Raw genomic sequence first — 13232 nt, 5'->3', positions numbered from 1 at the left:
AGTGCGTCAGCTCCTGGGACTCTGAGGGATTGTCCTGACCCCTCTCGGTTAATGTTGAACCAACATGAAGAAATGTGTGGAAAGGGAGAGGTCAGCGGGTCAGGGCCATGGGGACAAGTAGCCAGATAGTCCTCTGGTCCACCCCCACCACTGGGAGGACAGGTCTTCCTGGGACCAGGGACAGGTTTCTGAGAGGAAGTCACAAAGGTAAATGTATAGCCCATGCCCTCCCTCCCTCCCTGAGACGTGGGTGAAAGTGTCAGTGGGGCCACCAGACCTTCCTGAGGTTCCTTCCTAACAAACAGCGACGGGTGCTCAGCCTCTGTGGGCCTGTTTCCCTATCTGTACAATGGGAATCATACTTTTGTTGTCAGAACTAAGGGAGATTATGAATGTAAAGCCCATGAAATACAGAAAGTGCTTAATAATCTGTAGGTCTACACATGTAAATCAACGAGGAGGTTTAGGCAATCATAGTGCGCAGGTCTAAGGAATGGAGACAGGGGTGTGGCCGGATGGAAGCTGGCCCCTTGCCCTAGGATGACCTGGGGTAGGGACAGCTAACATTGGCCCCAGCCCATTTCTCCTTTTTCCTGGCTAAGGTGCTGTGGAGGAGTGTTTGTGTGGGGCAGTTGCCTGTCTGGGAGGAGGAGCTGTGTCCAGGGCCTCTTGGGCCTTCCATGTATCATCTTCTCCCATCTCCTGCCTTAGGACGAGCCAGTCCAAATCCCTGGGTCTCCAGGGCAGGACCCTTCTCTTCCACCTGTCTGCCCCGTGCCAGGCTAGGGAAGCTTCTGGTCCTACATGGCTTCTGGGCCCAGCCTGTGCCTGTCCCTCCCCCATTTCCTATTTGCAAAGTAAATATTAGTCCTGGGTCTAAGTAGAACAGAGGGACAAAGAGCAGGAACACAGAGAAGCCCAGGTGCTTGACTTGCCTTGCCTGTCTCCAGGCCTGGCTGTTCAGGGTCATATACAGCCTGGGAAGAAAGAGACCTGGGGACCAGGACTCCCACAAACCAGCTTACTTCCTGAGTAGACTTCTTCCTATATATTTTCATACATATTTGTAAATTTGTAAGTTCATATGTATTTGAAATTTACATATATAAATTTATATATACATTTACATAAATTTATGTAAATTTCTAATACATATGAATTTACAAATTTCAAAATAGTGTTGCATGCCTATAGTATCAGCTACTTGGGAGGCTGAGGTGAGAGGATAACTTGAGTTTACAAGCTTGAGACTAGTCTAGGCAACGTAGCAAGATATCATCTCAAACAAAACAAAATAAAAAACCAAAAAAACTGGGCAAGAGGCTGAGGCAGGAGGATCACAAGTTTGAGGCCAGTCTCAGCAACTTAGCAAGGTCCTAAACAACTTAGTGAGATCCTGTCTCAAAATAAAAACATAAAAAGAGCTGGGGATGTAACTCAGGGGTAAAGTGCCCCTGGGTTCAATACCCAGTACAAAAAAATGTCTCACACACACACACACACACACACACACACACACACACACACAAACATATATAAATTTCAAATTATATGTAGTTTTATTTTATGTATTTTTAAATTTTTGAGCCACTGTGTCTGGCCCAAAATTATATATACAAGCTAGGGATGTGGCTCAGTGGTAGAACACTTACCTAACATGTGCAAGGCCCTGGGTTCAATCCCAGTACTGACAATAAAAAAATCATGTACAAACTTATGTAACCAGTTCCCAGTTGGCTCTTTCATGTCACCACACAGCTGTCCCTCCTAAGATAACAACTGTTCTAACTGCAATCAGCAGAGATCAGTTTTGCCTGTTCTTGACCTTGATATACATGGAAACTCAGCATATATTTGTTTATGTCTGCCCTTTCTACTTCCACTTGTCTTGAGATTCCCCCATGATGTGTGCATCACAGGCTGGTTCCCTTTGTTGCTCTGTGGTCTCTCATTGCATGAGTGTGGCACATTTCGTTTATTTCTTCACCTGCTGATAAGCATTTCAGTGAATTTCTAGTTTGGGGCTACTATGAACCACACTCCTATGAATATTCTTGAACATGTCTTTTGGTGTAAATAAACTTTAGTTTTACTGGGTATATGCCCAGGAGGGTATTTGCTGGGTCATAAGGTGGGCATATGATTTACTTAAGTCTGTAGGACAAAAGACTGTCGGGGGTGGGGACGACACCATCAGTCTTAGCTGTGCAGATGACAACCTGGGAACTATTTGGTTGAGCCAACAGTTGTCATGGACAAGATGCCAGGACCTGTATTCTTCAGAATGAAGTTTCTATCAGCCAACTTCTCCCTCTAAATTTGCTGCCAGTGCTATTATGATATATAAATTCATCAACCTGACACACAAACCCAGGAATAAATCTGGGAAAGCAGAAATCCTTATAACCAGATCTCATTTTTCTAGTAGTTAGAGAACTGAAGTTTTCTGCTTGGGAACATTGTCTTCAAACAGCTTGCTGAAGATATGGGCCAAGAACTTACCCATCAGCCAGGCGTGATAGCGCATGCCTATAATCCTTGCAGCTATGGAGGCTGAGGCAGGAGGATCTCAAGTTCAAAGCCAGCCTCAGCAAAACTGAGGTGCTAAGCAACTCAGTAAGACCCTGTCTCTAAATAAAACACAAAATAGGGCTGGGGATGTGACTCAGTGGTTGAGTGCCCATGAGTTCAATCCCTGGTACAAAAACAACAACAACAACAACAACAAAAACCTCATCAATGGTCATGCTGAGGAGTTGGCCATTGTTAGGGGCATTCATATGTTGAAATCCTAACTCCTAGTGTGCGGAGGGGAGGACTTGGGATGTGGTTAGGTCATGAGGGTGGAGACCTCTGAATGGGATTAGCGCCTTGATAAGAAAAGGCAAGAGAGGGATCCTCTCTGTCCTCCATCATATGAGGACACAATGACAGGATAGCCATCTGTGAATCCTCACTAGACACTGAATCTGGGGCTCCTTGGCCTTGACTTCTAGCCTCCAGAACTGTGAGAAATCAACACTTGTTGCTTAAGCCTTATGGTAATTCGTTAAGGCAGCCTGAGCGTGCCACATACTCACCAAACTTGTAACTCCAAATAAGAGTCTGCAAAGAGGCCAATAGGTCCTACTGAAGTATCTCAACAGCAGCCTTCCGAGGTGGATATTGTTATAGTTCCGATTTGTCAGATGATAAAATCAGAGCATGAACTTCCAAACCAGTGCTCTCTTTCAAGCTGGAATAGCTGTCAGGCTTGTGAAGTTTTGATAGCAAGAGAACAAGGAGCAGTCATCAGCTCTACCTCCCTCTTTGCCTCTCGTTTTTTGTCCTCCTCCTGTGTCTTCTCCCCTCCAGGCCTGGCCCATGCTGGTCCTGGGAAGGCCATCTGGGATCACCTACTTCAAGGTGATCTCTCTACTTCTCAGGAGTCCTACTCACTTCCCTTACTAATATGTAATTTTAAAATAAATTAGTGCTGTGACATCTTTTCACCCACTAAATTTATAGAAAAGGTTTAATGTCATCTATCAACAGAGAATGTACATTAAAACTTCAGTTCTCTGACCACTGGAAAAATGAGATCTGGTTATAAGGTTCCTACTTTCTCAGATTTATTCCTGGGTTTATGTGTCAGGCTGATGAAGTTACACATCATTATAGCACTGGCAGTAAATCTAGAGGGAGAAGTTGGCTGATGGAAACTTCATTCTGAAGAATATGGGTCCTGACTTCTTGTCCACTATTTAGCTCAACCAAATAGTTCCCAAGTTGTCTCCTGCAGAGCTAGGACTGATGATGTGCTCTTTAGCAAGGTGAAAGATGGCATGAATCTTGTGGAAGTTGTGGGGTGCCTTGGGTCCAAGAATGACAAGACCAGGAGAAGACTCTAGGCCATTCTCATAAATTTAATTTTGTGTTTCATCTTATCCCCAGGTATTATTTTGTCTCTAAGGAGACAAAATTGGATTCCATATATCCTTTATCTCTCTTGAAGTCTAGCTGGATTACAGAATTAACTTTATGGTATGAAATAAAAACTAACCCCCCCAGTACATGTTAAGTATTGCCATGCCTGCCACATAATAAGCACTCCATAGACAGCATTATTTATTTGTTTTTATTTCTTGCAGTACTAGGGATTGCACCCAGGGCCTTGTGCATGCTAGGCAAGCACTCTACCACTGAGCTACATTCCCAGCCCAATAAGCAGCATTATTACATGATATGATATAATGAAATACCTGTGAAGGTTCATCCTAAAATCATGAACACGAGCTAATAAAAATTCTAGCTTTAATCACAAGTTTACAGGCAATACAGAAGGTAAAGGAATAAATTAGAGACCAACATAATCCTAAATATGTTAGGGGCTTCAACATATGAGGGACATTCAACAGGACAAATGACCCATTTCTCTGACAAACTCATGACATGCAAATAAAGGGGTGGGGTAAGGAAGATTATTCAGAATAACAGGAGTCTATGAGACCTAACAACCAAAGGTCAAAAGCAAATAGAATTACTATGATTGGTTTAGATTTTTTAATGAAAACTTTCAAAAGACATTTTTTTGATAAACAAGAATGTTTAAATAGCTGGTTGTGACGGTGTGCACATGTAGTCTTGGCTACTTAGGCTGAGGGGATCATTTGAGCCCTGCCTGTGCAACATGGTGACATCCCATCTCAACACCAAAATAAAAAAAAAAGAGAATAACATTTCAATGTAGATTATGTATTTGATTATATTAAATGTTTGTAAATTTGATGTGTTATATGACATGTGATTATATTCTTATTTTTAAAAACTTTTAAAATTATACATAATAGTGGAGTTCATTGTGATTCTTTTTTTTTTGCCCCCAGAACTGGGGACTGAACTCAGGGATGCTCTAATACTAAGCTACATCCCCAGCCCTTTTAAAATTTTACTTTAAGACAGGGTTTTGCATTGTTGCCAGGGCTGGCTTTGAACTTGGGATTCTTCTGTTGTAGCCTCTTGAGTTTCTGGGATTACAGGTGCACTCTGCTGAACCTAACAATGAATGATGCTAGAAAAGAATATGGGGGGGGGCTGGAGATGTGGCTCAAGCAGTATCGCGCTCGCCTGGCATGCGTGCGGCCCGGGTTCGATCCTCAGCACCACATACAAAGATGTTGCACCACATACAAAGATGTTGTGTCCGCCGAATATTAAAAAATAAATATTAAAAAATTCTCTCTTAAAAAAGAAAAAAAAATGTGGGGGGGACTGGGGTTGTGGCTCATTGGTAGAGCGCTTGCCTAGCATGTGTGACACTAGGTTTGATCCTCAGCACCCCTTAAAAATAAATATTGTGTCCACCTACAACTAAAAAATATTTTTAAAAAAGATATTGTGTCCATCCATAACTAAAAATGTTTAAAAAAAAAAAACTTGGGGCTGGGGATGTGGCTCAAGCGGTAGCGTGCTTGCCTGGGATGCGTGCGGCCTGGGTTCGATTCTCAGCACCACATACAAACAAAGATGTTGTGTCTGCCGGTAACTGAATAAAATATTAAAATTCTCTCTCTCTCACTCTCTCTTTAAAAAAAAAAAAAAAAAAAAAAACTTGGCAAGCCCCAAGAAACAAGGTTGAATGACTAAAAACTAATTTTTTTTTTTTGTACCAGGGATTCAACAGGGGTGATTCACTGAGCCACATCTCTAGCACCCCCTTTTTTAAACAGATGGACACAATATCTTTATTTTATTTTTTATGTGGTGCTGAGAATTGAACCCAGTACCTCCCAAGTACAAGGCAAGCACTCTACCCCAGCCCAATTAGCCCCTTTTTATATTATTTTTATTTATTTATTTATTAGTTTTTGGTGGACACAACATCTTTATTTTTATGTGGTGCTGAGGATTGAACCCAGCGCCCCGCACATGCCAGGCAGGCACGCTACCGCTTGAGCCACATCCCCAGCCCGCCCTTTTTAATATTATATTTAGAGACAGGGTCTAGCTGAGTTGCTTAGGGCTTCAGCTGAGACTAGTTTGAACTCAAAATCCTCCTGCCTCAGCCTCCCCAGCAGCTGGGATTACAGGCATGCACCACCACACCCAGCCTAAAAACTGTTCTTCAGTTTCCTTATCTGTGAATCACCTATTTTGTAGGACAATGGAGAGATGAAAGAATTTATGTGCTTCTCCATGGGGTGGGCAGTAGTTTACACCTGTAATCTCAGCTACTCAGGAGGCTGAGACAGGAGGAAGATTCCCAGTTCAAGGCCAGGTCTTAAAATAAAAGATTTTCAAAAAGGGCCTCTGGGTTCAAACCCTAGTAACACATGAAAAACGAATGTTTATGCTTCCAGTCTTGTCTTCCCACTCTTCCTCAAAGACAAGCAATTCAATGTGGCTTCCAACTACTCTCAGCTCCCCAGTGATTTCCACAAACCTCAGCCCTCTCAACAGCAGCATTGCTGACCACCTCCCCCTTTTTGAAATGCTGTGTCCTTAGCTGCAGTGACACACACTTTGCAAATGTGTCTCTTATACTGGATGCTTATTTCAGACTCCCCTCATGAGCCTTTCTCCTCAACCTAAAGGACTGGGCCATGTTGACCCTGGGCCTGCATCTCCTCCCCCCTCCCTGAATCTTCCACTCCCACATCTTCTATTTGCCTCTCCCTCTCCAACCTCTCCAAGGTTTTTCTTCTCAGGTTTGTACCTATTTCCAACTGTTTTACTTGGGCCCACCCCCAGGAGACAGAACACCCAAGCTCTGAGGATCATCTCTCCTTATCCACCAATTCTTTGAATTCAGTCACTTGGACCTCCCAGTGAACAGATCTCCCCAAGTAACTACTCCCGCAGACATGGCCCCTCAGTCGTCACTCCACCATGTTATCTGCTAGGATTCAAGCTGCTCCCCAATGTCCACTTGGCTCACTCCCCTGAGTTGTTGAGGTCCCTGACCACCCACTATAGGACTGCACCTCAGCTTTCACCCCTCACCCCATTATCATACCTTTCCAAATACCTCCTCATCCAGGTCACAAGTGAACAAGGGACCCTGGAGTGCAGAGGTTAAGAGCCTAACTCCAGTGCTGGCAGGACTAGGTAAATTTGAATCTCAAACACTAGTAGCTTTGTGATCCTGGACAGAATCCTTAAGGGGTTTTGTACTTGTTTCCTCATCTACAAAACAAGGATTATAATGCTACCTACTTGTCAGGGTTGCTTCATGGGTTAAATACTCACATAAAGCACTGCTTCACAGTAAGGCCCAAGTGTTCCTTGTTATCACTAGGAGGCCCACCCTGGTGCCCCAGGCTAAAACAGTAAGTCCCATTTACACACCACAGCACCTAGTGGTGCCCCCATTGAACTCTTACCCTATGATTGCTGGCCCCATCCCTGACCTGGTGGTTCTAAAGGGCATTTTCTGTCTTGTTCATAGCTGGGCCCCCAGTACCTAGGGAAGTCCAAGTCCAGAGCAGATGAAAACACATTACTTCCTTACTCCTTCCCTGAACTGGGCTGTTAGGTACACAGAAGGGCACAGATCTGGCCCCAGCTGCCTCCCAAGGAATTTGCTGTCATTCAGCACAGATTGATAACTTAGGGCTTAGGTGGTATGAAAAGCTGTCAAAATTACCTAAAGACTGAACTACAGAGATGTGTGATGTGGGCTGCAAGCTGAGCTCTTCCAACTCTTGGAAGTCAAACTGATTCCAAATGGAAGTGCTTATCCTCAAGAGAGTTTAATGGGCGTACTACCCTGGCAAACAGCCAGTGGTTTAGGAGCACTGCCAACTACCGGCTGTCCCACTGGATGGAGATGAGGTCACTTCAGTGAGGCTCACAGAACAAGCATCCATGGTGTTCCGGGGGGAGGAGGTAGGGGCAAGTTCTCCTGGGAGTCAAAAAGGATCTGTACCCAGGAGAGGTTTGACCTGGCAATCTTGAGACAGTTCAATGGTTCATAAGACTAGATTCTGTTCCTACCAGGCAACCCAAAAAGAAAGAAGATGCAGATTTGTAGAGCTAGACTTTATGGAGAGCTGTGAGGACAAGGCCCACTTGTCAGGTGCCTGTCTCTACCTCTACTACCTCTGCCCAGGCACTAAAGCCCATGTCCTTATGGATTAGCACCAGGTTGGGGCTAGGGTTCTGGCTCTCTGAAATAGTGACCTCAACAACATCCCTGGCTGGAGATGCTTCACTTGGGCTGCGTGTGTCCAGAAGCTCTGGCTCAGTCTGCAGGAGCACCATGGTGGGCTCAGAAGCAGCAGGAGGCACAGAGGGGGGATTGGAGGGTTGCCCAGGCTGATGACTAAGCTGGTGCCGCTTGAGGCTTTGGGGGAGGGTGTAGCCCATGCCACAAGTGGGACAACGGTAGGGCTTGTCTGCAAGGTGGGATTTGAGGTGGCGCCGCAGCTTGGTGGCCAGTGTGTAAGCACGGCCACACTGGGGACATGGGAAGGGCCTCTCCCCTGAGTGCAGGCGCTCATGGGCACGAAGGGTATGCGGGTCTCGGAGGGCCTTTCCGCACACGGGGCAGAGGTGTGCCTCCCCAGTGTGGGAGATGAGGTGGCGCCGCAGTTCAGGCAGCTGGGGGAAGGCATTCGCACAGTGCGGGCAGCGATAGGGGCGCTCCCCGGTGTGCAGCCTCAAGTGCCCATGCAGGTTGCCCCGCTGTCGGAACGCCCGGCCACAGTGTGGGCACAGGAAAGGCTTTTCCCCTGTGTGGAGCCTCATGTGGTTCCGCAGAGAACCCTGATTGGCCAGGAGCCGCCCACAAACAGGGCATGGGCATGGGGCAGGGGCAGCTGGCACCTGGTGGGTCTTGCGATGCAGTCGCAGGGAGGGCCGGCGGGCGAAGGCTTTGCCACACTGGTCACACGCAAAGGGCCGGGCACCAGAATGTACCACCTGGTGTTCTCTGAGGTCTCGCCGGGTGCCATAGGCCTTGTCACACTGTGGACAGGGGAAGGGTCGCACCCCACGGTGGCCCAGCACGTGGGCTTTGAAGCTTTCCTCTGAACTGTAGCTCTTGCCACACTCAGTACACAGGAAGGGCTTGTGGCCTGTGTGCACGAAGGCGTGCTTCTTTAGATGGCACAGTTGCAGGAATGCCTTTCCACACTCCCCACACCGGTACCGTCGCCCCTGCTTTGGGGCATTTCCAGCAGGGCCAGCAGGGCTCCATAAGAGTACAGGGAAATGCTGGGCCCCGGGCTCTGAGGTCTTTGCTCTGGGGGGGCACTGATCATTGGGGCCACATAACTTCTTGGCCAGGCAGGCATGCAGCTGGGTGCCCCTGGCAGAAGGTGATGAATTGGCTTCACAGTTCTCTGAGTCTACCTGGGCAGTGGAGCCTCTCTGAGATTCAGGTTCACTACTCTCTGTGCCCTGCTGGGTGGCCAAGCTGCTCTGAGTTTCAGGTGGCATCTGTGCCTGGAGCAGGCACTCCTCATCCACTCTATCCACACTGCCATCCTGAAGCAACGGGCCAAGAGGCTGGGTATTCTTGGAAGGCTGATCCTGGGCTTCGGACTTAGGCTCAGAGTTCACCACATTCTCTGTCTGGATGCTGTGCTGTGACTGGTGGCCAAGATCTATAAAACAAGAGATGGAATGCTGGAGTTCATTGAACTTGGTAGAAGGTGATATTGACAGGTAATTGCAGGATATGTATTTTCTCCCAGACCCCGAACCTCAGTGGGTTCAATCACACCAATCTCTTCCCTGAAACATGAGCTTTTTTTTTTTTTTTTTACCTGTCTTGAGATTTTATTAGCAGGACCGTAGCAGTAAGTCACAGAAGAGAAGGCGGGAGAGAGAGAGAGAGAAGAGAGAGGGAAGAGAGAAAGAGGAGGGGGGAGAGAGAAAGGAGAGGGGGTGGAGAGAAAGGGGAGAGTAGGAGAGAGGGAGAGCAAGAGAGCAAGAGAGTAAGAGTGTAAGAGTAAGAGGAAACATGAGCTTTATGTACACTCTTTTCCTATCCAGTCTCAGGTGCCTCTGGGGAAGTACTCCCGGAAACCACAGCACCCTACCTATATAGTTAATCCCTAGAGGAAGCCATCAGAGTATGGTCCTCCTGTTCTCCCCTGGGGACATACACTTAGACTGTGATCCAAGCCCCCAACCTCCCCACCTGAGTTTTTCTGAAAAACAAATGGAATCCCTGCCTGAACCCCAGAGAGAAGAAACTTATGAAACTGTAAACTTTGTATACAGCTTACTGTTTTCATCAATATGTTCTTATTATTCCAGGAAATTGTTAAGAAAGATAAAAGTTATAAATATCTTTACTATTCATTACAAGGAAAGATCTGTCACACTCCAACAGAAGTATCTGAAAATTCCCAATCCTAATCAAGCTCCACCTTCTCATCCCACACTGCAAGATCCACTTTAAACCATATTTTTCCTCCCTGCTTTACCACTGAGCCACATCCCCAGCCCTTTTTATTTTTTATTTTGAGCCAGGGTCTTGCTAAGTTACTTAGGGCCTTGCTAAATTGCTGAGGCTGGCCTTGAATTTGCAATCCTCCTGCCTCAGCCTCCTAAGTCGCTGGGATCACAGGCACTACTGGGCCTGCTTTAAACCATATTTTAAGACTACCACAACTCTAGTATTCTCCTTACTACACTGAGCTATAAATTCTGCTTTGTCTTATCACAGGTTATTTTGATGAGAATGTGGAAGCAGGCATTTACGTGACCCATACCTGTGCAAGGGTCTGCTGCATCCTCTCCAGGGGAGGCCACTTGTTGTTGTAAATCAGACTCTTCTTCTGCCACCACCTCCACAGCTGCCTCCTCCTCTAGTCTGGGCTGTGTGGGGCTTTGGCCATCTGAGGGAGGCCAGGGCCACAGTAGCAGTTCAAAGCCTGGCAGCACAACCCGGTACACCTGCAGGTGAAGCCTCTCGTTGATCTGAACTGGGGCCACGTTTCCCTCACTCTCCAGCCTGCCCCGCTGCACCAAACTGCAAAGCAGATCAAGAGCTAGCTCAGCAGATTCTTTTCAAGTGAACTTCCTTGACAGCCCCAGCTCTTAGGAAGGGTGAATCCCAGAGGACATGCCCTTGGAAAACACACTGGAAAACATCCTTGGGTAGGGGATTATAGATAGTCAGCTTCAGATTCCATCCCAAGCCCTTTAAAAAGCCACAAAGGAGCACATTCAGAATGTATGCTTCTGGGGCTGGGGATGTGGCTTAAGCAGTAGCGTGCTCGCCTGGCATGCCTGCGGCCCCAGTTCGATCCTCAGCACCACATACAAACAAAGATGTTGAGTCCGCCGAAATCTAAAAAAATAAAAATTCTTTCTCTCTCTCAAAAAAAAAAAAGAAAGAAAGAAAGAAAGAATGTATGCTTCTGTACTTACCTGGTCCAGCCTGAACTCTGCTCACAGGCACACACTGCCCCCCATGGGTCTAGTGACAGGTCCTAAAATAAACCAATAAAAGTCATTCTCACATGTATTTAAGGAAGCCAGGTTGGGGAGAGGAGGACCCAAACTGGATGAAACCTCTCCTGCGACAAATCTAAGATGAAGTTTCTGCAAGGTTAGCAGATTCTGGTCCTGCCTCCGCATCTAAGGGCTGATTCAGTTAATAAAGACCAAAGAGTATTTCCCTCCCAAGGGTGTGAAAAATTAGTAAAGTGAACACATTAATAAAGGAACATAATTTTTTTTTTTAAAGAGAGAGTAAGAGAGGAGAGAGAGAGAGAGAATTTTTTAATATTTATTTTTTAGTTATCGGCGGACACAAATTCTTGGTTTGTACGTGGTGCTGAGAATCGAACCCGGGCCGAACGCATGCCAGGCGAGCGCGCTACCACTTGAGCCACATCCCCAGCCCTAATTTTTTAATAGTACTTATGGACTTAAACAATTTACTGTACTGCACTATTTCATCTAGTCTTCCAAATAATCCTAAAGAAAGCTACTGCTTTATTTTACAGATGAATTAAAGGATGTATATAATTTGGCTAGCTAGATGACAAGGTTGGGATAAATTCTAATAACCTTAGCTCTTGACCTTGGTTCACTGATGACACTAAACTAATTTAGCTTTTAACAACTTTACACACCTTGATTCCTTAACTACTATGGAGGGAGAGCCTTGCTGAGAAGGCACAAAACCATCTCCAACCGCTTAAAATACTCGCTTCTAACAAACCGGAGGGTCGTCGGGAAATGTCTAAATCTTCCCCCAATTTTCAGAGTCGCCTCATCCCTCATTACCTTCTGCTGTCGCTTCACTTCCTCGCCCTTCTCGGAGACAGCCTTTTCTTCCAGAAGGTCCCAGTGCAGTCCTGGCTGTAGGGGTTCCCCGACACACCAGACCCCCAAACGCTGTTCCTGAGCGAGTGAGGGACCCACGGCCAAGCCCCGGGGAAGGCTCTTTAGAGCGAGAATGGGCCGGCTCCCCCAAGGCGGGCAGTCTTTGAGGCACTGAGCACAATCTTCGAATGGGCTCCATCCCGACTCCGGGTCCAGGCGCGGTTCCGGGGCTGCAGAGAGTCGGGAAAGCAATGAGGAAGCGGCCCATGAGGGCGCTGGGAACCATGCGGGAAGAAACTGCATGCTCAGCGAGGCCTCAGGAGTCGGGAGGGAGAAACAAGGGCTCTAAGGTGGCCCCTGAGAGGTTTGAAGGGGTTCGAGGACTCTTAAGAAGCTCCGAGAGCCCCTGAGGATGCCGGAGGAAGATCTCAGGCTCCAGAGGATTGGACTGGCGAGGAAAGAGACGAGTATAGAATGCTGGAACCATTTAGGCCAGGGCTGAAGGCCGCAGGCATGGTAAGTTACTCACCCGGCTGCAGAGTCTCCCCATTCAAGTGCGGCGCTTCCTCCTCCTCCATGCCAGATCAAAATACCTCCCTCCGCCGGAAGTGAGCGTCTTCATTTCAACTCCTCCCGGAAACAGTCATGAACTTCCAAATTTCCTCTTAGGAAAGAATCCAGAGTCAGACCTCTTTGGTGCACAGGACCGGGAATTTGGGAGTAGTTAGAAGGAAAAACTCTGTCCGAGAACAATACGAACCTAGGGTTCTGGAGGCCCACCAGGGATTCGAGTATCTGGATAAGCGGAACTAATGCGTTCTATCACCCTCCTTGTCACCCTCGGACAGTTACGTTGTTCCTCCCCGAGGCAGGGATTTCGGCGGGCAGTGCGGGGAAGTGGAGGGGGCTCCAGGGAAGGCCATGTTTAGACCGGGCAGCGAACCGGAAGCTGGTTGGAGGTGTGG

The 13232-nt window shown here is 47.0% G+C and overlaps 1 protein-coding gene across 1 annotated transcript; it reads right to left on the bottom strand.

The window, feature by feature from the left end:
* Positions 1 to 4060: 4060 nt before the first annotated feature.
* On the bottom strand, positions 4061 to 13199 carry Znf408 (zinc finger protein 408). Its single transcript, XM_076847131.2, has 6 exons — positions 13028 to 13199; positions 12797 to 12931; positions 12229 to 12497; positions 11365 to 11426; positions 10704 to 10963; positions 4061 to 9587 (listed from the first exon to the last, which is right to left on the bottom strand). Exons 2-6 carry the CDS (start codon positions 12843 to 12845, stop codon positions 8053 to 8055), a joined length of 2175 nt encoding a protein of 724 aa, XP_076703246.1. The 5' UTR covers positions 12846 to 12931; positions 13028 to 13199; the 3' UTR covers positions 4061 to 8052.
* Positions 13200 to 13232: the final 33 nt, after the last annotated feature.

Source organism: Callospermophilus lateralis, chromosome 2, assembly GCF_048772815.1.
Source record: "Callospermophilus lateralis isolate mCalLat2 chromosome 2, mCalLat2.hap1, whole genome shotgun sequence".
Lineage (NCBI taxonomy): Eukaryota > Metazoa > Chordata > Mammalia > Rodentia > Sciuridae > Callospermophilus > Callospermophilus lateralis.
This window is presented reverse-complemented; position numbering and strand designations above follow the sequence as displayed.